At 42.8% G+C, this 27401-nt stretch overlaps 1 protein-coding gene across 3 annotated transcripts; it reads right to left on the reverse strand.

Moving 5' to 3' along the window:
- Positions 1–274: 274 nt before the first annotated feature.
- On the reverse strand, positions 275–27401 carry MXD1 (MAX dimerization protein 1). Of its 3 annotated transcripts, none has more exons than XR_003524707.2 (7): positions 27057–27401; positions 26215–26314; positions 21497–21526; positions 7221–7335; positions 5358–5517; positions 4754–4997; positions 275–575 (listed from the first exon to the last, which is right to left on the reverse strand). XR_003524707.2 is itself a non-coding variant. In XM_027622565.2 (6 exons), the coding sequence occupies exons 1-6, from the start codon at positions 27127–27129 to the stop codon at positions 4810–4812; spliced, it is 666 nt and encodes a 221-aa protein (XP_027478366.1). In that variant the 5' UTR covers positions 27130–27400; the 3' UTR covers positions 275–4809. The 3 variants fall into 3 exon arrangements, 1 of the variants encoding a protein (XP_027478366.1); XR_003524706.2 differs by having other exon boundaries at positions 275–3293; positions 27057–27400; XM_027622565.2 differs by having other exon boundaries at positions 275–4997; positions 27057–27400.

Here is a 27401-nt window from a genome sequence, read left to right on the forward strand (position 1 = left end):
GTGGGCATTAGCAGGGGTGCCGGCGCGGTGACAGGGAGCCCAGGGCGAGTGCGGAGCAGGGAACGGGTGAGAGCAGCAACCACATGGCATCGGTTCTGAGGAACGCATGAGCTCTGCCCGGGCCACGCCACCTAAATTCTTATCACAGAACCCGAGAGCTGAAAATTTTTGGCCAGTGAATTTTCCAGGCAAATAAAAAGTCTGATTAATTAACTCAGTTCTGTAAGTAAAAACCATGAAAGGGTACAAAACATCAGGAAGACCAACATTTCTTTAATAATGAAATAATTTATTTGTTAACGGTGGAACAGTACAGAAATTTACATATACACAGCAAAGATCTCTAAAACATGTAGTAGTTCTAAAAATGCATATGCTAACTGCAGTAAAAAGCACCATTCTCTAGATCTTGACACAGGATTTACATTGGCTTCATATTTACATAAAGAAATAAACATCTGGAAACAGAATTCCATACTCTCTCATCTGCTGCTCCCCCGTTTTAGGCTGTGTTTACCAGTAGGAAGATGGCCCCAACATTGATGGTTAACAGCAACATTCCCGGAGCACCAAGTCTAGGGACAAGGGGTAAAGGCAAGTTTGGTTCTCAGGTAAAAGTGAAAATGAAGGATGACCCATCAACTCACCACTCCCCAGAGAGTAAGAAATCAAAATTAAAAATTTGGATAAACCTTAAATTGGGTGCCTTCCTAATTCTCATTTTATGATTTTGAGAGAAGACAAAGATACTCAATTTCTTCAGCCATTCAGTAGCTGACTCTAGCAGTGCAAGGCAGTTATTTCTTCTTTCAGAAGAATATAAGAAAATCATCCATGTAACAAATATTAATGAAGAAATCATGATAAATCACGTATCACCCACATACCCTTCCCCGTCCCCAGAGAGCTTTGAAAACAAGACATCTCACAGTCACAGAGATCTGAATGAGAAAAACCACCCCATCTGAAAGGGTCTTTGGGTCATCTTCTCCCAGAAAGGATTTGAAAACTCAGTAGCCAGCTACCTAAGCATACTGCATCCAAGTTAGCCACAGAAAAAAAACCAACCCCAGATTGACCTGCAGGAAATAGCCTTGCAGCCGTTGACTTCCTGGGGTTCAACACACAGGGCAGGTAGAGGAGGAAGGCAAAGCAGCTTGGGGAACAAGTAAAAAAGGAAGAGAAGACAGATTCAGGAATAGATTATAAAGCACAACGAAAGTGGTATTCTTGCCAATACAGCATGGTATAAAAACCTAAATAATGTGTATGTATATACTTTTCAAAAATCAGTTTTCTCTTTAAAGGATGGGGCAGAGGCAAGAAGAAAAAAGCCCATAACACCGATTTGTGACCCCCTAAGACCCCGCTAGACGGTTATTTTGAGCATCACCATCCTACCTAGTTGACACTTTTTTCCTCCCCACCCCCCCACCCCAGGATCTACTCTTGGCCACTTCAGGGATGGATCAGAGAGGCCCACAGGAAACCCAGGTAAGGACCCTTTGTTTCTTTTGGTGGCGGGGGTGGGGGGGGGGGAGGAAAACGCCTCCCTTAAAAGAGAAGAAATCCGCTCACAGGGGCCGAATGCCAGGTCAGGGCCCTACGTAGTGCTCACTGAACTGACCCTGAAATTGAGTCTGGGGTAGACTGGGAGAGGAATTTAGGTCCTGCTCGAAAGTGATTCAAAAAGCATCACAAACTAGCATTAGGTCTGTGACTAGACACAGGAGTCAGTGGTCACTAGCAGCACCTTGAAGAATTCAAGATCTTTGCTCAGCAGCAGAAACCCACACAAAACCCCCTGGGTGCTTCACCTGCCGTTCTAAGCCAACAGGCGGGGAAAGCTAGGCTTTCTGGGCTGTTCACAGAAGCCCCCAGATGTATTTTCTCACTGCATGAAATTGGACTACATACTCTTATTTTCCCATCTGCATTGCAATGGTATTGGTGAGAGTATAGATTTCGTCTTTTAAAATCAATTTTACATAAAAATATGCATGTGCCTATATTTACACACCTCTATAGTTACGTACAATTGTCAAAGTCTTAAAGGCTGGGGTTTCTATCTTTGCCCACCCCCCCAACCCTCACAGAAAGGTTTTTCATTTTGCTTAAAAAAACCCCCCAAAACAACCAAAAAGACTTTAGAGCTCTGAACAGTCACGCTGGTGGATCAGTGAATGACAGGACAGGTTGGCAAATCAGGGCTGCTGCTGAGCCGCATGGGGAAGGGGTGGGGTAGCTGCCTCGGGCTGAGTTTGCTGGTCCTGAAGGTTACAGTTTTGGTTAAAGAGAGGCCTAGCTCGCATGCCAACTCGGTCCACCTCTTGGGCTTTGAAAGGTAAGGTCTAACCCTGGTGTCAGCTTATCACAAGTGCATTAAAAATATATCCATTTCCACATTTACATATGCGATCAATCAAATTGAAAAGGACCAGACAAAAACAGTGCAAAGGTCAAATAATTACTGTTTTATATTGGGACAGTACATTTCATATTTCAACCAAAAGACAAAAAATGCAGTTTAACTTAAACACAGAAAATAACGGCATCTCTCAGATGCCTTATTTCTAAATCGAACAAATACACAAATTCTGTTCCCTTCCCTCCCCCAATGCAAGCCCACAAGCTTTGCCCAAAGTCTTGAGTTTTCGATGCCATACGGCATCCAGCATCTTGGACTTGTGAGGCGCTTGAATGTAGCAATTAAAACGCTTGAGAGGTCTAGCGAATGGCATTCGAAAGGGACCTCAAAGTGCAGATAAATCTTTTCAAACATGTTACAGGCTGAGCTGGCTCGTTGAACACTATCACTCTGCTTAAATTCAGGAAGCAGGCTTTAAAAATGCAAAAGGCATACAAGTTGTATTTCAGTGCAAATCTTCAGCTGGTCATTGGAAAAGATTCCAACAATAAAAAAAAAATCCTTTGTGTCACCTGCCCCTCCCCCCACCCACCCAAAGCTGAAATGCAGGAAAAAAACAGAACAAAAACAGAAGTACAGATGACTTTGGAATCATTTAGGAATCGACTACTTCCAATTAAAAATTTTAATACAGTAGAGAATCATTAAAATGAAAGAAAAGTAATCTTGCTTTGTTTAGACCGCTCTTCGTGTATAGAATGAGCTTCCGCGTGGAGGGCGTTTGAACTTTGAGTCGTGTGGAAGGTGGAGGCGCCGGAGGCGTGGCGAGGCTGGGGGGCCAGAGACCGCGGGCGGCGGGGGCTCGGGGCAGCCACCCGCCCGCCTGCCGCTGCTTCAGCCGTGGAGCCCTTAGGTTGCAGTGCGTCTGTGGATTTTAGGAATGTTCTCGTCACTTTGTGACACACACTCTGTTTCAGCGTCACAGGTTTTACAAATGGTTCAAATTCAATGAAAAAGATTTGCCAGAGGCTGAAAACCTCGACCTCAAAAATATGAATGCAAAAATATTAAGGGGAATGAACCAATTTTGTAGATACCTACATACAAAGTTTCTAGAACATCTATAAAAGCACAAAGTCGTAAGAATTTGTTTTCCATTACATTAGTTTATATAAAATGAATAAATAGTATTTATAGATTTAATGTGTCTTATGTACATATACATGTGCTCTGTTTTAGCTTAAATAAAAATGCTACAAAGTGGGAGACCACTTAAGGGAGAAATCATAACCAAAAAGATCAGCCTTTTAAACTAGCAACCCAAAAGCCTCCATAAAGAAGTTTCTGGGTGTATCCAAAAATAAGGAGAGGAATTCTAATAACACTGTACCATCCCCTCCTGTTCACCTGCAACACAGAGTAGAAATGCAGACTTTTCCTTTCACTGATGATGGACGCTAGCTCAGCTAGCGCCAAAGCTCAGTTATTGCTGAAAGTTAAGTAGGAAAATAGCTTAGAATTGGACCAAATGTCACTTATTTGGGGGTGGAAAAAAAAGGCATAATCACTTTGTGTTAAGTGGGAAATGGAGATCTCATTTATCTCTGAGGTAGGAAAAAAAAATGTTCCAGAGACAAGTAGCGTAACAAACTTTGAGGGAAAAACGTGCCTTGGGATAGCAGTACACAGCGCGGTCCCAAGAACATCGCACACAAAGAGATTGTACTGTCTTGTTTGTTCATGCTGGAACTTGCATGAGCTGTGCGACCCCAAAGACATGTTAGCACGGTGTCCACTTTCAAGTGAGAAATACTGCTCCCATTCACACGCGGGTCGGGGGAGTTAGCACGGAGGGGTGTGTGTGTGTGTGGGTGTGTGTAGGGTGTGTGTGTGTGTGTGTAGGGTGTGTTTTCTGGAGGTATTCCTGACTCCTCACGGGGGGGGTGAGGTCCACGGTGAAGTGCTCTTAAATGCCGCTTTCAAAGCTTACTTTGGAGTTCTGAGATCAGGATCTCAACTTTTAAAGTTTGTTTCCTTCAGTTTGCTAAGCACAAGACACATTCGGACATTTCTGCTATAGGTGAGTGACACAGCCAGAAAACTTTAAGAAAGGTTTGCTAGACTACCCGGGGACAGTACATAAGAGGGGGAGATTGCTGAGCTGTGAAAGTTGCTTATTCGGCCTAAGAATTCTTGGGTGCTTCAAATTGATTGGAATGTACAGTCTGGCAGACGGATTTTTATGGAGAGAAAGAGAAGCTAGTGGATGCAGTCAAACCCACAATCCTAAGCACTTCCTGGAAAACGTTTACAGAGCTGATTCTGGTACAGGTGGTACACGGAAGCTTACGTGCAAGGGGACTGTGGCTGGGTCCGATACACTACCTAATCCGCTCGGCCGGCAGAGCCCTCCGGGAGGCAGCCACGGCGACCCCGCGCTCTTAGAGGCCCAGACACGTCTTGCGATTGTCCTGGAGCTTTATTCTCTTCATGCTGGAGCTGGAGTAGCCCTCGTCGCTGCCCAGGCTCTGCATGCTGCCCCGCTCGTCCGAGTCGCTCACGCTGCTGCTGCTCCAGTCCAGGTCGCCCGTGAGATAGTCTGTGCTTTCAACGTCCACGTCGATTTCTTCTGTGGGGAGGATAAGAGACACGGGTGAGGGCGGGCTGCGGGGCGCTCGCGCCGAACCCCCACGCCAGCCCCTGCCCGGACCCGGGGCCTAAGTCCGAAAAGGAAGGAGGGGCTCGTTCCTGGAGGTCCCGTGACTCGACCTCCGCCCGGGTCTCCGTTCCTCCCCCGCACTGCCTCTGGGGACGCACGCGCACGCACGCACGCACGCACGCAGGCACGCACGCACGCAGGCACGCACGCACGCAGGCACGCACGCACGCAGGCACGCACGCACACAGGCACGCACGCACACAGGCACGCACGCACACAGGCACGCACGCATGCACGCAGGCAGGCACGCACGCAGGCGCGGGCGCTCACCCCTGTCGGAGTCCGAGCGCTCCGAGGAGACCGTGGAGCCGATGCTGTCCATCCGTATCCTCTCGATGCCCAGCTTCTCCAGCTGCCGCTTCAGGTGCCGCTGCTCTCGCTGGAGCTGGTCTATTTGGTGAATGGCTTTTCTGTCACAATCTTCAAGTTTCTGCAAGTCAAAGCGGTAGTTGTTGGAGCCCGCAGGCCGATTTCAAAATTGCCAAGGACTCCGCGTCTTGCCCTCGAGCCGCGAAATAGGCCAGTTTTCCTCAGAAGCCACTGGGTGTCACTTGCCTAGCTTCTCCCAGGGCGGGCCGGCGGGCCGGGGGGCCGGGGGGCCGGGGCCTCCCGCCTCGGGCTCTGCAGCACCGTCACAGGGGTGCTGGGGCTGAGCTCGGCCCCTCTAACGCCGGGGAAGAGCCAGCAACCCCCCACCGCCCGGTCTGTGGTGACACCCTGAACCCCGCTCTCTGAACTAGAGCCCGGCGTGGGCCATGCCGAAGGAGGGCTCGTCAGCTACATGGTCTAATTATATCAACATACATATATCTAATTATATATATATTATTAGCAATAGTTAATATGTTCTATATAACATTATATATATATATCAATCAACATATATATCTAATTATATCGAGTTATTCCAAATCTCAACCAACTGTTTGGTAGCAGGGGACAATCAGTCTTGAAGTCTGATTCCAAATTGTCCAACGTAAGAGCTTAAACGGCTTTCCAAAGACCACTTGTTTTTATAATCTGTTTAACTGTGGTTATGTTGCTCTAAACAGAGGTTCTTTTTCCCTCCAGAATTGTCATGTATGCATGCCACTAACCATAATTAAAGTGACATTTGTCCAATAATGACTAAAGGATTATTAGTAAACAGTGAGTTTTGGCTGTGGCTTGCAGGAGTCTGAATACCACTCCACTCCCTCACCTTTTGCTATTCAAGCTACGTGCTACATGCGGACTCTGTTTCAGACCCTCTGGGAGGTGCTGGGGGTACAAGGTGAGCATAAAGACCTCGTCCCCTCCTCCGACAATGGAGACAACCAAACAGTCACACAAACCATGGTCAGATGACAACTGTGATAAGTGCTAACAGAGAGATCCAATAATAACTCCATCTGTGGCAGGAAGGATATAAGCAGGTCAGGAAAGGTTTCTCTGAGCTAGTGATACCTGTGTTGAGATCTAAAGGATGACAAGAAGTTAACTAGGTGAAGAAGGGAGGGGAAAGCATACCACACAAAGGGAACAGCACGTACAAAGGCCCTGTGGTAAGAGCATGACAAGTGCAAGGGGCTGAAAGGGCGTAGGGCACAAGACGCTGCTGTACAGGCAGGTGAGGGCCAGGTCACACAGCCTGGGGCAGGCCTGCTGACAGTCTGTCCTGAGCCACTGATGAATTTTAAACCGGGTGACATGTTGACTTGACTTTGGAAGGATTATTCTTGGGAAGCACAGAGCTTAGCTCAGAGGCAGCCAGAAGAAATACAGGGAGGCCTCTGAGGAGTTCACTGCAGTAGATGACGGGTGAAATGGGAGTGAGCCTGTGAAATATTTAGGTCTTGGAGAGGACTTAGATATATATATGGCTACAGAGCAAGGGCTAGCAAGGATGACCCGGAGTTTCTGGCTTAATAAATGGACAACTGGAGGGCCCTTTCACTTCTGCTACATAGCGGTGAGAAATAGTTGGGTTCTGGACATGTTGGGTTTGGCATGCCAGAGATCATCTAAGAGACAGGTTGGAGGATTCCCTAGAGGAAAGGACTGTCCTGGAGATACACATTTGCTGTCCCTCATAAACAGACAAACCCTTATTAGACAGGTAAAGCTAAAAAGGAATCCCAAGGATATACTTACCTTTATGTGTAATTTGGCTTTTGTCAATAAACTCAATGTAGTGTGTCGGTTCGATTCGGGCCCAAGCGGAACCAGCCCCTTCAACTTCTCCAGGCACAAGCGAAGATGGGCCCGCCTACAAAAAGCAAGGTTACACGGCACTGAGAATTTCACAGTGGGCCAGAAGGCACTCTGGAAGAACAAGTTCTAGAAGAGTAGGAAGTTGCCCAGGCCCAGTAATGGCAAATGCCACCAATGACCTCTGGCCAAACAAACAGCTTTGGAAATTGGACAACTCTGGTGAAAGCCATGGAGAAGCCAAAACTGGGGTTTTCTCAAGTCTCTTTATAAAATAGGTGTTAGGGCAGGGACTAATATCTACTATTATTAGGCATGTTTATCAGGTTATCACCAGGATTCTGGGTTATGATGTGACCTGACAGAACATGCCAGGGTTTGAATCCTTTCAACCCGTACTTCCTCTTTTCCCACCCACGGACCACTAGAACTAGCTCACTGCTGTATGTAGTATTTACACAGGTGAATGACCTGCACGGTTATTCATTACAGCTTGCTTTAGAATAGCAAAGATCAAAACCACCCAAGTCACCAACAACAGGGAGCTGGTTAAATAAATTATCATGTGTCTATACACTGGAATACTATGCAGCGATGAAAAGAACCAGGATGTGCTCTATTTACTACGAGGAAAGAACTCTCAGATATATTGTGAAATGAAGAAAAGCAAGATATCAAACCATGCATACAACATGCCATCTTTGGACAAAACGGAGGAAAAGTAATTATGTTTTCTTATATGGACATAAAATCTTGAACAATAAGAAACTAATAACAACTGCAAGGAGAGAGAAGTCAGGGCATAGGCAGGGATAAGGAAAGGGAGTGAATTTTTACTGAATAACATATCTTTCGGTTTTTCAACTATATAAACTGCTATTCAAAAAGATTTTTAAAAAATAAGGAAAAAGCACATCATCAGCATTTGCTTACACCACACAAGCATGCAGAACAGCTAGAGATAACCACATATAGGCCTGAAGGGGGTACAGAGGTACAGTGGGACTGGGCAGGAAGGGAAAAAGGCCAGAGGAAGCAGAAGCTGCAGTGAGCCACTTGAGAGAGAACCTTTAGTCACAAACTGACCGGAAGTCCCTAAAGTTTTGGAAATTAACACTTCATTTCTTTGTGCTTTATTCGAGAACTAGCAGATCCCATGAATGGGAGATAACAGCCAGAACTCAGAGTTTTTGCCTCAGCCAGCACGTCCTGAAAGCCTTCGAAGGCCATTCCAACCCACAATGATTCCTCCACTTTCTGAGTACTTAATGGTTTATACTAGTCAAGGGAAGTTCACGGTTCTGCCTGAATTGTTTGGTATTTGCTACTTAACCACTCATTTATTGCAAACTCCTCAAAAAGTTGGACTGCCACTTACTACGGTGCCCCCCCCCCCCTTAATAAATGTCTGAGTGGGTTATGCCACTATTCAACTAGACAGTAAGCTTCTGGAGGACACAGTCTCTCTCTACTCCACCTCTGCACCTTCAACAGTGCTTAGGCTCCTGGGGTTTTAGACACATGCCCACAGCCCACACACAACCACCTGGAGCAGAGTTCCCGGGAGCCAGGAGACAACCTTAAAGCTTAATTTGCCTTCCCCTCCCCTTAAAATTTATGACTGTATTAGCAAAAGTTGGGACTAAAAGACGAAAACTGCTTCAGAAAGCTCTAAGAGGTCCATATGTATGATAATGACCAAGGAAGTCCATTCACACCTTTTCATATCAAGACTTCAGGATGTTCCTCCAAGGCAGATCTAACAATGGTGCATTAGATAGCCTTCTGAGCCCCCTGCTCATCTGCTTCCAAGCCTCCTTCCTTGTCTAGCTCTCGAAGGAGCTGTCCTAGGACTCTGAGGGCCCTCCAAGCCTTGACAAACTTGAAGAATACAGCATTTGCTCTTGAGCTAGGAAATTTAATGGTACAAAAATGCCTTACTCTTTGACGAGACTTCCACTTGCCCTGAAACCCTGTCCATGTGGAATGGTCACAAGTAAAGGCTCCCATTAGAGGTTTGCTCCTCCTACCACTACAGGAGGAAAGCTGTGTGTAAAATGTACCTGTTCACCTTGGGTAATAATATTCAAGAAGAGTCATGAAAATAGATATTGGAAACACCATGAGAAAGTACAGTCGCTTATACAGTTATCCAAATTATTTCTCCCAAAGTTTATAGACAAATTGTCAAGTTAGGGAAAAAAGTTCAAAAATTAGATGTAGGCATTTTTCAGCTTGTTATCTGCAAAGACTGCATGATTCAGAACAGTGTCCTATTAGTCATTTTATGATGTGGGTTTATCTACAAATATGAGTACGTAATTTTTTAGGAAGTTTGTCTACTGTTAAAAATATAATAAAGTCATCTTTCCATGCATCGTCATTTCTAGTTGTACAGGGAGTCTAGCCCAGAAAGTATAATTCTCACTACCCAAATGTGGGTTCTTCAAAAAACACTTCCAGTTGTGAAACCAGAATAAGCCATTTGACTAACTCAAGCTAAGGATAATACATGTTATTCAGTGTTTTTTTTGGCCTGGTTCTATGAAAGTACGACCAGAGCTTTTCCGGATTTTTGTCGAGATCCAAAGCCAACTTCTGTCTTTGGTAGTTACCTGTCTGGCCTCCTCTAGCACCTCACTGCTCAGCCCAGTGGCTGCCCTGCCCTGCCACCTGCAGACATCCCCAGGCTGGCACCTGGGCCAGTCACAGGGGAGGGGTGAGGTCTATGGAGCAGGCTCAGTTCTATCATATAATAGTGAAATTCGACTCCTGAACCAGATAAACAAGCAAACAGACTCCTCTGTAAAAGCTCCCCCTGAGGCTCCTCAACCCTGACACACACACACACACACACACACACACACAGGCACACTGCACCCTGGGATCTGCAACCCCTCAGCCAGCCTTGAGAGCACCGATGAAGCACGAGATCCAGAGCAAGTAACACAAGCACCCATCTCAGCTCTTCCTCCTCCCCAGTCCTGACTATTCCCCTGCCCAGGGCCTCTGGTCCTCAAGGAGGTGATCAGTGTCCCGTTCTGAACTAGGTCTAACTCCCCCTTGGGGAACCAGCAGAGGTTTTGCCACAAGTACTTAACAGGAAGCCACTCAACAGCCCAGTCTGATCCCTACTTAGACCTCCTCCCAGCCCATCCTCTTCAGCCAGTCATCCTGTTGCCAAGAGCTGCCTCCCTGCTCCCCACCCCCAGCAGAAGGGGCTTGTGCAAGTCCTGGCTCCTTCCTGCTCCCAACTGCCTCTTCTGTTTGCACTGATCCAACTGCTTTGTACCTAGGTCATGAACTTGACAAACTTTCTGTGCTGACTCTTCAGAAATATTGCTTTAATTATTCTGAATGGACAGATACACCTTTGGTCTATTGTAGCATAAAGAGACCAATCTTTGATCTGAGCTATAATCAGTAATGCTCAGATCCAAGTGTGCCCTATAACTAGGGATAACTAAATTAGATACAAACTATAGTTTTTCTTCAGTAAGGTTTTGAAAAGGATCTCAAATTTTACTTTTGTTTTTAGTTCTTTTAATAGTCTGAATCTGTCACCATACAACCAAATGTTAGCATGGCATCTAAGAGCAAAGGTCTGGGACCCTGGCTTTGCCACTTACTTCCTGTGTGACCTTGAGCCCATCACTTAACTCCACGTGGCATCAGCTTTCTCAGCAGCAGACAGGAACACCACGCCCGACAGGGCCGGTGTATTAACTGGGACAAGGAATGGAAGCCCCTGGCCAGGATCTGACAGGAGTGCACTCTTACACAGCAGCTGTTGTTCCTTCAATTCTAGTTTCTTCTGTGACCGATAATTACTGGGAACAATTTGTATAGCACTATAATATTCCTTTGAAAATCAATAGGAAACTCGGGGTGCCCGAGTGGCTCAGTCATTAAGCATCTGCCTTTGGCTCAGGTCATGATCCCAGGGTCCTGGGATGAGCCCCACATCTGCTCCACGGGAAGCCTGCTTCTCCCTCTCCCACTCCCCCTGCTTGTGTTCCCTCTCTCGCTGTCAAATAAATAAAATCTTTAAAAAAAGAAAAAATAAAATCAATAGGAAACTCAAAAGTGTCTCACTAGGTAGATAGAGGCTATCTGGTAAAATCCAATTCTTCCTTAAAGAAAACACTTATCTTCTGTCATTAAATTTAATGGAAAATGTAACCTATTTTCTATGGCAATACAGATCTTGCTTATGCTAAAGATACTATTTTTACATTTAAAGAAAACCAAGGACAGCGAAGGAGACCATCAACAAATCTAAAAGGCAACCTACTGAATGCAAGAGGATATTTGCAAACGCCGTATACAACAAAGGGCTAGTACCCAAACTATATAAAGAACTGATACAACAACACAGAAAAAATATAATCCATTTAAAAATGGGCAGAAGACATGGACATTTCTCCGGGGGAAAACCTACAGATGGCCAACAGACACGTGAAAAGATGCTCAACATCACTCATCATCAGGGAAATGCAAATCAAAACGACAATGAGATATCACCTCACACCTGTCAGAATGGCTAAAATAAAAAACACAAGTGGGGGCAAGGATGTGGAGAAAAAGAAGCACTCTTACACTGTTGATGGGAATACAAACTGGTGTAGCCATTGTGGAAAACAGTATGGAGGTTCCTCAAAAAGTTAAAAATAGAACTACCCTACGATCCAGTAATCGCACTACTAGAGCAAAACAACTAAACACTAATTCAAAAGGATACATGCATCTCTGTGTTTATAAGCAGCATTATCTACAACAGCCAAAGTATGGAAGTGGCTCAAGTGTCCATGGATAGATGAATGGATAAAGAAGATGTGGTATAAATATATACACAACATAGTATTATTCAGCCATAAGAATGAAATCTTGCCATTTGCATGCAACGACATGGATGGAACCAGAAAGTATAACGCTAAGTGAAATAAGTCAGAGAAAGACAAATACTGTATGATTTCATTCACATGTGGAATTTAAACCAAACAAATGAGCAAAGGGGAAAAAAAAAAAAAAAAAAAGAGGCAAACCAAGAACCAGTCTCTTAACTACAGAGAACAAACCTATGGTTACCAGAGGGGAGGTGGGTAGGGAGAGGGGGGAAATAGGCGACGGGGATTAAGGAGGGCACTTGGGACGAACACTGGGCAATGTGTGGAAGTGCTGAATCAGTATATTATACACTTGAAACTAATATTACACTATGTTAATTGTACTGGAATTTAAAAAATTCAAAAAATTAGCAAGGATCTTATAAAGCTAATGCATGCATAAGAAAAGACTCCTTCTTGGCCACACATCATGTAGAGTCTTGGGTAGAAGGGAGCCCAAGGTTGAAGAGCACCCAATCCTCCCTGCTCCAGCTGCCCTGCAACAGCCCAAGGAAAACAGGGGGGCAAATACTGACCTTGGAAGTCCATGCACATCTCTGGATGTGCTATCTATATCCAAAGCACTGAAAATCTCTCTCATACAACAGCAAGAAGAAAGGAGAGCATATTTAGGAATAAACTGAAAACAGCTTAGGAAGGATCTCTAGGAAGGAAACTATAAAACTTTGCTGGGAGACAAGAAAATCTGAGTAAATGGAAAAAAGTAGCACCTTCCTAGATATGAAATCTAAAAGCAAAGATGCCAATGTTACCCAAGTTTGTCTACAAATTTAACATAATTCCAGAGGGAAAAAACACCAAGTGTTCTTCTTAATGCTGGAAATTAGTCTAAATTCCATCTAGAAGAATACATGTATAAGGGATTGCCGGATTTTTGAGAATGAGGAGGAATGTGCTATACCAGATATTAAATTGTATTATAAAGCTTTAATAATTAAAAAACAGTTATACCCTAATGCAGGAATGGATAGACAAATCAAGGGAACAGAATAAAAATTCCCAGAAACAGACTGAAGAATAGGTATGAATTTAAATATAACAGAGGTATCACTAACAAATCCTTAGGAAAAGCATGGATTATAGAGGAGTGGGAAGACTAACATCAAAATAAATTCCAAATATATTAAAGATTCAAATATATGTTTTGATACCACACTGTTCTGTTAGTTTTCCTTAAGTCTTGTCAGCCATGAATTATGGGAAACTAAATATCCAAGCGAACGGAAGTCATTAATGAAGAGGCTCTAGGCTGCTTGAGGCACTACTTCCTACAGAGCTATGGCACTGACAGAAGGCACCTGGGCTAGCCAGCGCGCTCTTAAGACAGTTCTGAATGCTGCTCTTCTTATTTCTGCCTCCGAACTTAAGCTCCTCGAGTCTATCCATGTCCTCTCTCCTCTCAGGCCAGCAGATTTGTCAATTGGAGAATAACCTGGGAAAAGAGTTAAGGACCATAGGTAGACTGTGCCATCTGCAGCTAGTGTCCCTGAATTTGCTAGGTTACCTCCAAAAGTTCTTCCTGACTTGCACTGTGGCCAACGAGTGGGAATGGTATCCAACCAGGCGCATGTGCATGTCTGTTAGGAGGGAGGCACTGTTGTCAGATTACTTTTTTTAACTGAAGGTGTAAGTGAACGCTCCCACAGTAGAGTGTAGGACAGGACCCAAAGAAGAGTTAGAAGGTCAGAGCAGAGCATACAGGATGGCGGCCAGTGAAGGGGGGTAAATAAGGAATTAAGTTCACAGGTGGAAATCTAGAAACATTACACTTGGCTCTTTCATTCATTTTACTCCACCTGCATTTCTGAGAGATTACTCTGCACTGCTACTTTCATAGGTGCTAGGATCATTGTTGAGTTAGATCAAGTCCCTGCCTTGGAGCTTCTTAAAATTTAGTCAGAGATCAAACATAAACAAATTATTGCAGAATTACTGATCTGAGCTACCTTCAGACTATGCAATTAGCAACCCTCACTAAAAGTTCTAGAAACAGGCTCCCTTTCCCCTCTACCTAACCTATTCTTTCTTCTCCCTCACCCATATCTTGTTTGACTTACAACGTTGTCAAGCTTCCATAGACCATCAGAACCTGTTTTTTCCTTTCCCCAATAAATCACATTCATTTCTTCATTCATTCCACACACAGCACACTTCCTATATATCCAACTGTTCTTTCATTACCAAGAATGGGGAAAGACCAAGACTTTTATTTTGTGTTAACCCACGGGAGCCTAGAAATAATAATACATCTGCAGATGCTGACCTGAGAGTAGAATCTGGTATCCTAGGCAATCCATGTCCCTTCTCTTTGAGAAAAGCCCTACCTAACAAACATGATACATGGGACCTGAGTACTACTTTTCATTAAAACTGGGCTTCAGATTCTTCACCAAAGAAGAAAAAAACCAAACAATAAACAATAGCCTATTTAACTCTAAAGTTTCACCATCGTATTTCCTAGCTTTGTGTGGGCACAGATTTAGCCAATTAAATAGCTTCAGAAATTCTATAGGATAATTGGAGGTTTAATAAAAATTTCAGATATGTTTTGTATGAGCTGTATAGTGAGAAAAAACAGGTTTAGAAGTATAGAAAAACAGTATATTAGAAAAACAGTATAGAGTAAGAAGAAACAAATCATTTCATGGGGTCAAAATTTACTCCCTAAAAGTGATTACAGGTCACAAGAGATACTATTCTCCAGATTAGGGGTTGACTGACAGAGCATTACCGTGTTAAACAAAAGGTCCAGGTGAAGACTACAAGTAATACTTTGAGGAAAAATATACTCTCCTTTCCTAAAATGATCCCTTTATAAATAATTGCCAGATGCATCATTACTACCAACTTAACTGGAAACCCTTGGAAGGTTTTGAAGGTTTTTGATAATTGTGATAGGAATCTTTACAAAAAAAATAGAGGTAGTTCTATATGCCAGCTGTATGGGAACAGGTCACTCAGTGAACAAGGCATAAATAAGCAATTCACGGTGGCTACATTCCGAAGTTATAAGATCACTTCTCTCCTAAAGTATGAAATACATAGTATTTTCATTAATATTTCTTTCTAGAGCCCAATTTTAAAAATGTACACAATACTTTATGGTTGGTACTTGCTAGCTTTCTCGCCCTTTGGACTATTAATGTCTATGACAAAAAGTCAGGCTGTGCCCCCACTGCTCCAGCAGGGACGGGAAATGAGTTGAACAAGCAGCATATGTCTTTTCTCCAAGTTTTTCCAAGGGCAGATGCCATCTATCCAAGAGGTATAGTCCAAGAACCATAGATTCTAGTGGTACAAATCTGGGTGTTCTTCCACACCATTAATGTAGGCCAGATTTGCACACTGATAACTACATCCCTTCTTTGTAATAACGAGGCCATGCCCTTAGCCCCATGTGGCAACAAAGCAATGTGGATTTGTTACAACACCCTGGAGTGAAATCTGAATGTGGTCAAGAAAGTTCAGAAACAGTAAGAGTGGTGCAATGCCTACCACAACTTGGGCCCAGTGCAAAAGTTATGCCCCTACCCTCTTCCAATAGAAGGAGCTTGGCCATTGGAAAAGCCAATATAATGATAGGGACCTGCAATTAAATTAGCATATCCTGCCAGAAGAGACCTGACTGCAGTGGTTTCTCATACCAGACCAGATGCCACTGAAATACTGTTAAACCAAATGAAAATAATAGCTTAGATCAGGCTGCTGAGTCCTCCCCACAGAGCACACACAAAAATCTTTTGTCATGGGGTCAGAAGACTCTAGCAGAGGTAATCTCTCTAGACCAGCTGCCTAATTCCAGCAAGGCCTGCATATGTACCATTCCAGAAAAACGAATGTCTATTATTAAAGAAGATGCCAGAGCCTTCTTTTGAAAAAAAGTCCATTCTAGCACCTGACTCCTGACCCACTGGCTGCAGCTTATATGCAGTCAGTCTCCATTTGCTGAAGTGCTACTGAAAGGCATTCAGACCAGAGGAATCCCCAGCTAAGAGAAGGAAAACAGTAGAATTATCATTAACAAAGCCATGTAACAACAAGATTCAAAAATTTCCTCTATTCCAACAAAAATTAGTAATTACAATGGGAATATAACAGTGATTTAAAAATTTTTAAATGTAGGAATACCTTTTAAAAGAAATATGCAAGATGCATGGGGAAATACTATAAAACTTTAGAGACAGAAAACTGATCTGAATAAATGAAGTCACATACCAAATCCTGGATGGAAAGAGCTAATACGTGAACGTGAACTTTTAAAGGTTAATTTATATTGAAATTATTAAATTTTGATTTTGAAAATCCCAAAAGGATTTGGAGGTTGGGGAAATGGATTGACTATACAATTCACAGGGAAAAATAAACTGGTGAAAATAGCTAACAACATGGTAAAAAAAAAAAAAAAAGGAGAAGGGAGGAGTAGGGATTTGCTTTACCAGATCTTGAAGTGCATGATAAAACCTCAATGACCGAAACAATATTCACTAGCACAGGAAAAGCAGAGCAGATGCGCAGTGGAAGAGAAGAACCAGTCTAGAAACAGACTTAGCCATGAACAAGAATTTAATATACAATAGAAGCAGCAAGTTCAAACAGTGAGAGAAAATGGATTCTGTTAAAGGAAATGATAAACTGGACAATAACATGATACTCAAAGGGGTGATCTCTTTCATATATATCCTTCATATTATATAGTCTTCTCAAAATAAGGAAAAAAGCAAACGCCTAAAATTGGCAGAGGTTATTAATAGGCAATACAAAGAAAATTATTTGACTGTGCTAGTAATGTAAGAAATGCAAATTAAAACAAGTTGTCGGCTTTTGTTTTTTATGTATCAAATTCATAAAGGTCTTAGATTATACTAACACCTTGTGAAGGTATAAGGCCTGTTACCTGCCAGGTGGGCAATCCAGCAGTTAACATCGAAAACCACAACAATGTGTATATCATTATTTCCACAGCTATAAATTTACCCTAAGGATATAATTATGGTGTTGGACAGATTTATCTACAAGGTAGTTTAAGGAAGTATTGTTTGTATTAGCCAAATACTGGGAAGAACCTAAAACAGGGGATTTGGTTATATGAGTTACGGCACATCCATATGAGGTAATACAGTGTATTCACTAAAAGTAATGTTAGAAAAGTAGACTTAAGGACATGGGAAAATATTCATAATGTAGCTTGAAAAGAAGATAGAAATTATTATTATTTTTAAAGATTTTATTTGACAGAGAGAGACAGCGAGGGAGAGAACACAAGCAGGGGAAGCGGGAGAGGGAGAAGCAGGCTCCCTGCCGAGCAGGGAGCCCAATGTGGGACTAAATCCCAGGGTCCTGGGATCAGGACCTGAGCCGAAGGCAGATGCTTAACCGACTGAGCCACCTAGGCACCCCGAAGATAGAAATTATTTACTATATGATCCCATGTTGACTTAAAAAAAGTATGCACAAAAGTCTAGATGGATACAGAACCTAGCAGGAATGTTAGCAGCTGTTACTGCTGCAAGATCTATTACGGGTGATTTATATATTTTTTGTGCTTTTTGGAACTTCCCAATTTTATAAACTAAACTATACTTTTAAGTTATTTTCCAAAAACAACTGTGGAGATACACTTCAAAGTTCCACTGCTGTCCTCTGGCAGCTAGAATTACGGATGATTTAAATTGGTTTTAGAAAGTCTTTCTATATTTCTCAAGATTTTCTGTAAAATTAGTTGGTTTGTTTTAAAGATTTTATTTATTTGACAGAGAGCAAAAATGAGAGAGATCACAGAGGGAGAGGGAGAAGCAGACTTGCCCCTGAGAGGAGAGCCTGAGGCAGGACTTGATCCCAGAACCCTGGGATCATGACCTGAGCCGAAAGCAGACGCTTAGCTGACTGAGCCACCCAGGCATCCCTGTAAAATTAGTTTTAAAAAGAAAAACAGCACAGGGTGCCTGGGTGGCTCAGTTGGTTAAGCGACTGCCTTCGGCTCAGGTCATGATCCTGGAGTCCCTGGATCAAGTCCCACATCGGGCTCCCTGCTCGACGGGGAGTCTGCTTCTCCCTCTGACCCTCTTCCCTCTCGTGCTCTCTCTCTCTCATTCTCTCTCTCAAATAAATAAAATCTTAAAAAAAAAAAAAGAAAAAAACAGCACACTCACTTAAAGTGTTTCCTTAGGAAGCTAGACCCACAACGACCAGTTACAGTTCAGAGAAGCAAAGACCGAGTGACAGATGCTCCTATCTATGCTGATGAACTGAACCCTTCACCCCAGGGGCTTGGGCTTCATCAGGCTCTGTATTCCCAGCACCTAGGACACAGCATCTTCAGTGCTCCATGAATGCCTAATCTAGAGAATGGAAAATACAAGCCTTCTAGAATGGTGGAGGTGGGGTATTTTCCTACCAACACCAAGAATATTAAAGTGGTAGTGTTGAGTATATTGTCCTCTTTGTGGAGTCCTAACGAACACCAATTACTCAGAATCTCTAAAGTGCCACAGAAAAGATTTGTTTAAAAATCTAACCCAAGTATAATCAACTCTGCAATCTCAAAGAGGAAAACAAATTCCCATCGTTAGAAGTTCTTTTCCTAAGTTTTGTTTTTTTGTTTTTTTGAGAGCCGTGTCAATCTTTTTATGTGATGTTTTAAGGTAAAAAATGGCTAAAGTGTATATGCACTTAGCAAAGCGGGATTGTTTTATAGGCATCAACTACTAAAACCAGGGAGACTACAAGAACAGCTGTTCAACTGACTTCAAAACCCGAAGATTCTTAAGCATCTACACTCATAAGGGGAGAAGAGCTGGGCAACTTTAAGTTCCTCCCCTGGACTGCAGCAACCAATTTTGGTTAAATTAAGAAATTTGAGTTTTTACTTCCTTCTTTTCTGTTCACATGCTCTGGACTAGAGAAAGAATTATCAAGACCTTAAAAGACCGAATTCCAAAAAAGAAAGGACAATAAGGAAACTAGATAACTCTTCAGCGAGCAAAAGTTGACTGGTCACATGGAAACAGTCTGAATTAAAAGCAGCTTGCCCAGTGGGGACTCCAAATCCAGTTTTCTAGATTCTTTGCCTCCATAGCCTCTCATGTATACCTCAATCTGAGCCATAGTGTATTCATTCAGACTGTCTCTGCATCTTTCCCATTAGACAAACAACATTTCTCTAGGATGGGGACCATGCTGATTTAATACCCCCAGTGCAAACTCTTTTAATACCTAGTACTGAGTACAAGTTCTTGAGACACTGTAGGGAAAAAATAAATACCCCTGAACTGCTAAAAGGTAAAACTGACATTGTGTGGCATTCTTGCAGAGGTAAGAGGCATAAAGTTGTAGTAAGTGCAAGAGCCCTTACCTGGGGGGCCTGGGTGGCTCAGTCGGTTAAGCGACTGCCTTCGGCTCAGGTCATGATCCTGGAGTCCTGGGATCGAGTCCCACATCGGGCTCCCTGCTCAGCAAGGAGGCTGCTTCTCCCTCTAACCCTACCCCCTCTCATGTACTCTCTCTCTCTCATTCTCACTCTCTCAAATAAATCTTTAAAAAAAAAGCCCTTACCTGAAGGTGTAAAATTTTAATAACAAAAATGAGTGTCTAATGGATAATAAAAAAATAAATGCCTACGTAAGGTGGGGGAGAAAAACTAGAAAACTTTTCAGCAGAAAGAGTCCCAGTTTACCCAGTTCACCCCAAAGGCAGAAAGTTGAGAATCTAAAGATGAGAAAGAGAGGCCACATCTGATTACCCTTCCACCTTAAAAGATACTTTCGAGTTCCCAATTCATGATCTGTAAATCCCTAAAGCAAAAAGGAAGCTTTGACTTCAAACACAGTCACAATCAGAGAAATTAAAAGGGAAGAAGAGGGATGGGGAGAAGCACGTGTGCAGTGAGGCACATGCATGCACACACAGAATTCCTCAGCGGAGTCATGCTAAATGTTCACCCTGTTCCAACATTCTCCTTCCTATTAAATCAGTCTGCCCTTTCACGGACGAAAAGTGTCATTCAGATCCTCACTTTCAGAGTCAGGCTCCCTCTTCAAAGAAGGTTTGCATGAAATAACCATATGTATTTACAGAACCATCATTACACATCATCTTGTTCATGCAGAGCACTGAGAAAGCCACTCAATCTGAATGGGTAGCCTGTATTTCAAATTGATGGGAGCTCAGAGACCAGAATGAAGCTTGTTCAATGGTTCTCAGCCCTGGCAGCACATGAGAATCACCTGGGGAGCTTTTAAAAAAAATACTAGAGCAGAGTCTCAACCCAAACCAATTAAATCAGAATTGCTAGGGGTGAGGTCTGGGCATTGGTTTCTTTTTTTTATTTTAAAGCTCCACAAGGAATTACTATTTCCACCCCCCACCCACCATGGTAAAAGTGGTTGTTTTTTAAAAAGTCTTTATTAGAGATAAAAGATTTGCTTTCAAATACTCCATGCAGAGGGGTAGTTTTGATTAAACAAGATTAACAAAATGATGATTGTTGAAGCTGGGTAATGGACACATAGGACTCGATTACATTATTCGTTCTCATATATTTGAAGATTTGTATGTTATTTTATAAAATTGGCAGAAATAAAATCTGTTCCTTCTCCTCAAATGTATACATGTGTGTAATTTAATACAAAAATTAAAAAAAAAAACATTAAAATAAAAGCTTTGCAAGTGACTCTAACGTACAACCAGAGTCAAGAACCACTAGGCTACATTGTTGAAGGAGGGACAAACTGGATTTAGAAAATAAAGATTTTAACAAACAGCAAGAGGCAATCCAGGTGAGAGAGATCAACTCAGGAAGCCAGATGGATCCCAGGGAGGGTGGCAGGCCTCCTCTAGTGAATCACCATCTCCAATTTGTGCTATGCATATATTTGCCTGATTTTTGAGAATCTTTATTCACAAGTAAACTGTAAATACACACACATATGTATGTGTATTTATATATATCTGGGTGTGTACATGATTTAAGACAGAACTACCAATTATATTCAGTAGCATGTAATTTTTTTAAAAAACACTATTTGTGGAAACACTGCTCATGACCTAAACTGCTTTGGCCTGTGAAACAGTCACCCAGGAAGGCCCTCCTTAGGAGGAGTGGGTTGCAGGAGTGAGGGTTGGGAGTGTGGTCTCCGGAACCTGCAAGCCCTTCATCTACCTAAGTGATTTAGGGGCAGCGCTGCTTAGTGGGCCTGAGGAAACTCTTACATCAGATGTCACTTGTGGGAAGAGCCCACGAAAAGCATCCAAGTCTCTAAGATCAGGGACTACATCAAAATGACCCCCATCCCACCCCCAAAATCCCCAACTCACCTATTCTTCTCCATTTCATTGTGAGTTGATCTGAAAGAGGGAACAATAAGAAAAGAGTAAGATTCTTCTTGTCTTAAAGAACTACTTCAGCACCAATACAATTATTTTAAATTCTTTCTCTCCAAAGTTGGTAGGAGAGGGAACAGGGAAGAAAAACAGTGGGCTCTGCTAAAGAAATCAGTTCCTTTGAGGAGTTAGGTAAATGTAAATATGTAAAATAGAGTCCAAGGAGAAGTGACAAACTTAAGAGGCATGCAATCCCTAGTGCAAATGTAATCCATTTTAAGAAAGGAAATAAAAGGGGTCTATTTATACAATGAGAAAAACAGCTGCGCCATGTGATGTGAATTCGGGTTATAGAACACCAAAGGTTTCTTCAGGCTGAGGGGAGAAGAGTGGAGGTGGCACCTCCTCCTAGGCCTGCAGTTTTTTCTAGGTGTAGTAGATACGCCAAAATTTTATGCTAAGTTGCTTAACAATAGGATACAATTTTAAGTGGATAAAAATAATCCCTTTTCCCTCAATCTTTCTACTCCCTGACGTAATCATTTGATCATGTACAACCTCCTGCAAAACGCTACTGGTGAACAGCTCCCATATGATTTCAGGAAGGGGCTTCTAAAACTTAGCTCAACATAAAGACGATACAGACTGGTGAAAGCCACAGTGAGGGTGAAATGTGAAGTCTAGCTTTGCCACCAACTGGTACTGTAGAAGAAATAAAATTTTTTACCATCTTGTCCTTGGTTAACCCCTCTGTAAAATGGGAGTAAAAATTATTGTCAAATATCTACTGAACACACATAGATCAATGAGGTAGCAACTGTAAAAGTGATTAGAGAGCCTGGGACAAAAGCTGTGGTGGATGTGAAATCCTATTATTAAAGTGTTTATAGCTGACCTTGAATATAAGGTCTGGTCTAAGAATTTATGGATAGGTTTCCACAGAAGTCACAGGAAGTCAGTCAATATGGCCACTACAGTGTCCTCCTCACACAACTAATTATAAACTTGAGGAACATCCCAGCATTATAAAGGAGCTCAATCTTGACCTTTCTTAATGGAAATTCCCTGGAATCTAACCAGTTCAGGAGAGAACACCCTGGCTGAGGCCAGAACCTTCCTGGGCCTACAGAGGAATTCTCACAGTAATCATGGAGAAACAGGACCTCTGTGAATGCTCCGCCACTCATTTATATCAGGGGGCAACCACCACCAATTTCATTCACACCAGAGAAGGGTGGTGGAGGGTTTGTAGTCTTGGAATGAGAAATTTCCAATCCAGCAATAAAACTTCTCTTCCACAAGGCTCTTGGGACACCGATTTTTATTAACGAGGAAAACCAAGAAAATGACAGTATTTTAAGTTTTAGAATATTTGTTTTCTAGGTAAAGGATCTCAAAATTGGTTACCTTAAAAGCTTTACATTGATTCACTTGGTTTTCCCTCAACTTTCTTCAGTTACATTTTTCTGAAGGTTTACTTCCTGCAATGGCCGGCAGGATATCACAGTTAACAAGAGTCAGGCCTGCACTACAAACCTTTGGCTTTAAAGCACGTGGCATTTTAGTTTTAACAGGAAATAACAAGTTCAAAGTCTGACAGATTTTTTAAATGGATGAAAGTATATGATAGCAGCTGGTCAGGATTTCCCCCATTTAACTGTAGGCAAGGACCATTCCAGGAAGGTGGTGGAAGAGAGAAGTGTGGATATTTGAAAAGAATACAATCTGATTACAGAAAATAGCACACAGGGCACTCTTACCAAAAATTTCTGGATTCTTTGAAGATACATATAAGAAAAATTCTGAATCCCCAAGATAAACTTTTTAACAAATTCTGTAGGACAACTCCTTCCAGACTTTGAACAATTTCGGTAACTACAGATCTTATTTGATTACTTAAGAGTATTAACACATTGGGATTTTTACAAGGGGACTTACATCTAATGGCTAAAGCATTACTGAAGTGCATTTGGGTGACTGAAACTGAGTTTGTCTTTAATGAAAATAAGCCTTTCAAAAACGATCAGAGATTGCTTGCCAACTCTGTTAATGGGTAAACATTTATATTTTTAATTATTATAAGAATACATAGATATCTTGCATCAAAATTATTTTCCATGTGGTTACCGAAAAGATTTGATAACTCTGGAATCACTGGTAAAGGTCAAATGTCACCATTGAAAAATATATTCTAACAAGGGGCACCTGGGTGGCTCAGTCAGTTAAGCGTCTGACTCAATCTCAGTTCAGGTCTTGATCTCAGGGTCATGAGTTCAAGCCCCACATTGAGCTCCACGCTGGAGGTGGAGCCTACTTACAAAAAGATAACTAAGCCAAACTACAGTGTATGAGAATGGGAAAAGTTCTTGGGTTCAAAAAGATTCTCCATGTCAGCTCAGCTATATAGCCACTGTTGCATAAAAGAGCTAGGTGGCAGGTCCTGAATTTCCTCTTGCACGAGTGCCAAAGCCTGCTTTACAATTTTACAAAATATACCTTTAAAAAACTCTGGATTTCAGTTCTAAATAATTAGTAACTGATTTCAAAAACCAGTAGGAAAGAAAAAAAAAAAGATTCCACCTCCCCTGTATTCCAGTAGTTTTCTCTGGATGATTCTGAAACAATCAATATTCACAATTTCATTTGTTTTTGTTTTTTAAACATGCAACTAGAGAAACTGGATGAAGATCTGCATTTTTAGTTCCCAAGAAGTTGGATATGTGGCTAAATCTTTTTTTTTTTTTATTATCCAAGGAAAAGTAGCCCCCTGACCCAAGCAAAGAGCACAGCATTTCAACCTGAATTAACAAGAATAAACTATTATCTGATGGTTATGTAAACCAGCAGTGATCTCTCCAACGCCCTTAACTCAGTTCAAGATCCTGACCATACATGGCCTTGGAGAGAAGTCTAATTCAAATCAAGGGGTCAAACTGCATTCTCTGGGGTGATGTCTCACTGCTCAGGTAAAGGTCATTCCAAACAGGGCATGAAGGAAGTGATCACATTTAAACAAAAACAACCTGCTCTTGCTTCATGTTTGCTTCGTGCCATCTCCAGGTTTAATCATGGTCTCTCAGAGATCCTTGCACCACTGAGGATATTACACTAATTCATTAGTCAAGAATATGAGAAACTAGCCTCCGGTATGAAACCATGGAAAACAAACCAAGCCCATTAACAGAAGAAAGCTTTTCTAAAACTCAGAAGTTACAGCTATTTTTTCCATAATAACACTGGATATTAAAGAGAAAGAATCTGTTTCTTGACTTGAAGTTCTCAACTATCATTATTTTTCTTTCCTAATCCCCTTTGGGGACCAGCCTACTTCTCTTTCAACATCCCTTTCTCTTCTCTCTCCACCACTGAACCTCCTCTCCTCCAACTTTCCTGTGAAACTTAGGGAAAAATAAAGTGCTGAGGATTAAGCCTTGACTAGATAGGTGGGCAATTCCTCCCAAATCATGAATGGACAAGAGCACAAGCAACAAATGGACTACCTTTTTCAGGAAAAATAAACCAAAAGCCTTCAAAGTTCTTCCAAACAAAATCTTAAAATACTATAACAAAATGCAACACAGCTAAATCATTTTACACCACTGCATAATACAAGTATTTACATTCTTCTTGTAGGCCCTTAATACCCACACACAGATCTATTAGCTACCACGTAGCTTTCACAGGTAATGTGAAAGATGGGAGGGAAAGGAAAAACCGCAGGGTAGTTAATTACTAGGTTCATCCCTCACGTGCCTTCTTATTCAAGAGCTCAGCACATGTGTGCTGCTCACATCCTGTGGTTCTACCAACACTAAGTACAATGGGATGAATCAAGGATAGAAGCAGCAGCAAGAACAAGCAGGGAGGAATAAGGATTCTAAGTCAGTGATGAAAATGTGAATGACTTTACTGGAATGAAAGGTGTAAGTAAATAGACCTAACAGATTTCCTACCTAACTTATATTTTAAGGGCAAAGAAGGGAAAAAGGGAGCAGTAGCATTAACAGAGTACTCATAGGTACCAGGAACTATAGTCAGGGTTTTAATGTGATTTCACTGACCATTAACCACATACTTCCCAGTGAAATTCACAGATTTTTAAGAACTATAAGGCTAACAAAAAGGACTGTTGCATATTAATATTTTAATATTAATCCTCTATCACCAAAAAGGCAGGTTTTAACCTCTATCATTCCTCTTTGCCATTATAAACAGATGTAACAGATTATGAGACAAACTACTACATTTCATTTACATGTCAAATATGAAATCCTACCACCTATGCTAAATCAGATACTTTAACATGTTTATAAAATCTTCACTATGAAAAGTAAAAGAAATGGATAATGTCCAGCATTTTCAATTATAAAAAACCTGCCCTGAATCTGCAACTTCTGAGGGCAACATACTGTCATTGTTGCTAATTTCACTGGAAGTTTCCAGAGATTTTTGTTCCAAAAGGGAGGAAAAGCAAAATTAAGTTAAAAAGTTCATAAAGAAATATAAAACATTTCCATTTCTCTTTTCTGTCCCCTCAACCCAAACAGAAGGGCTGGCTTCCTCAATGGCTTAAGACCATGTGTGCCTTACTGAATCATGATTGCTACTTAATGTATTTACTGGGTTATAAGCACAACAGACAACTTCCATTCTGCAGTTCGTATCATCTGCAGTATAATCTAAAAGAAAAAGAGAAATATTTACCAAATTACCTGCTACTGCTGTTATTCTTCTTGGATTTGTTCCTCCGTTTTAAGGCATCTCTGTCCTTGTTATTGTATGGTAACATGGAGGCATAACCATGTTCAGCTTCTAGAAAACCGAAGGATCCAGTTAATGAATGAGCCTAGAACATTCAATACTCTCTCCCCTCCACAGTACTTCCTTTTTAAATTTTATTTTTCATTAAAAGAATATTGTGTGAAGAAACAAACTATGCAAGGTGGAATTCTTAGAATAATTGTTTTTTTAATTGTGTGAATACCCTCAGTTCGGAGCAGGTGTAAGGAGCATTCCAGCTGCTCATTGTTGAGAAAGACACAGCAAGTCGCTAAGCTCATGGAGCTTGGGTTCCCCATTGGCAACGTCCAGCAGGTTGGCGTGCTTTAAGTGGGACCAGCCTCGGGCTGAGGTGCGGGGCAAACACCCGGAACCCAGAAGGCGGGGAAGGGGGGGTGCAGGGGAATCGCTGCTCCTCCAGCTGGGAGACGGGGCGCCGGGCCCACTTGGGGCCCGGTCCGGACGAGCCCCGGTGAGGTAAACCAAGGGCCTGGCTGAGGGGACCCCGGGCATCCCATTTGCTTTGCGGCGGGGGGCGGCGCTCCGGACTCCGGGGGGCAGCGGCCCCTTTTCCACCCTCATTCATTGCCTTTGGGGCAGTGGCGGCCTCCCTTCGGACCGCGCGTGGGGAGAGCTGGAGGGGTTGGGAGCGCTCGCGGTCGCGCTCTCTGCGCCTCCAACCACCCCCAGAGCGGCTGGACACCCCTACCCCGCGGCCGGGCCCCTCAGAGCCCCCGGCCCCGGCTCGGGACGGACCCCTCCCGTCCCCGTGCACCTCTCTCCCGCCGCTCCAGGTAGTCAGCCGCCTCCAGCAGCATCTGGATGTTCATCCGAACCGCCGCCGCCATTCTGCACCGGGGGCCGGAGCCGCGGGACCAACCCCCACTGCCCACGGGCTCGCCGCCGCCGCCGGACACCCGCGCCCTGCTGTGGACCCCGCAGAGCAGGGTTGAGAGAGCCTCTCTGGCTACCACGCTCGCCGGAGGGGGGGGGGTCCGGTGAGCTGGGCACCGCCGACACTGTGACAGAACCCGAAGAAGAGCAGCAGCCGCCACCGCCGCGGAGTGTTTATCTCCGACTCACCATCCCCCCGCCCCCAGGCCCTTCTCTTGACAGGCCC

Source organism: Zalophus californianus, chromosome 8 (genome assembly GCF_009762305.2).
Source record: "Zalophus californianus isolate mZalCal1 chromosome 8, mZalCal1.pri.v2, whole genome shotgun sequence".
NCBI classification, from domain to species: Eukaryota; Metazoa; Chordata; class Mammalia; order Carnivora; family Otariidae; genus Zalophus; species Zalophus californianus.

What these genes read in the sequence shown, in the direction of transcription:
- MXD1 (XM_027622565.2), bottom strand. Translation starts at nt 27,129, where the DNA reads ATGGCGGCGGCGGTTCGGATGAACATCCAGATGCTGCTGGAGGCGGCT. An exon ending in CCTGGAGCGGCGGGAGAGAG is followed by an intron (nt 26,315 to 27,056) that starts GTGCACGGGGAC and finishes TCGGTTTTCTAG; the next exon opens with AAGCTGAACATGGTTATGCC. An exon ending in AATGAAATGGAGAAGAATAG is followed by an intron (nt 7,336 to 21,496) that starts GTGAGTTGGGGA and finishes TGCTTTTTGTAG; the next exon opens with GCGGGCCCATCTTCGCTTGT.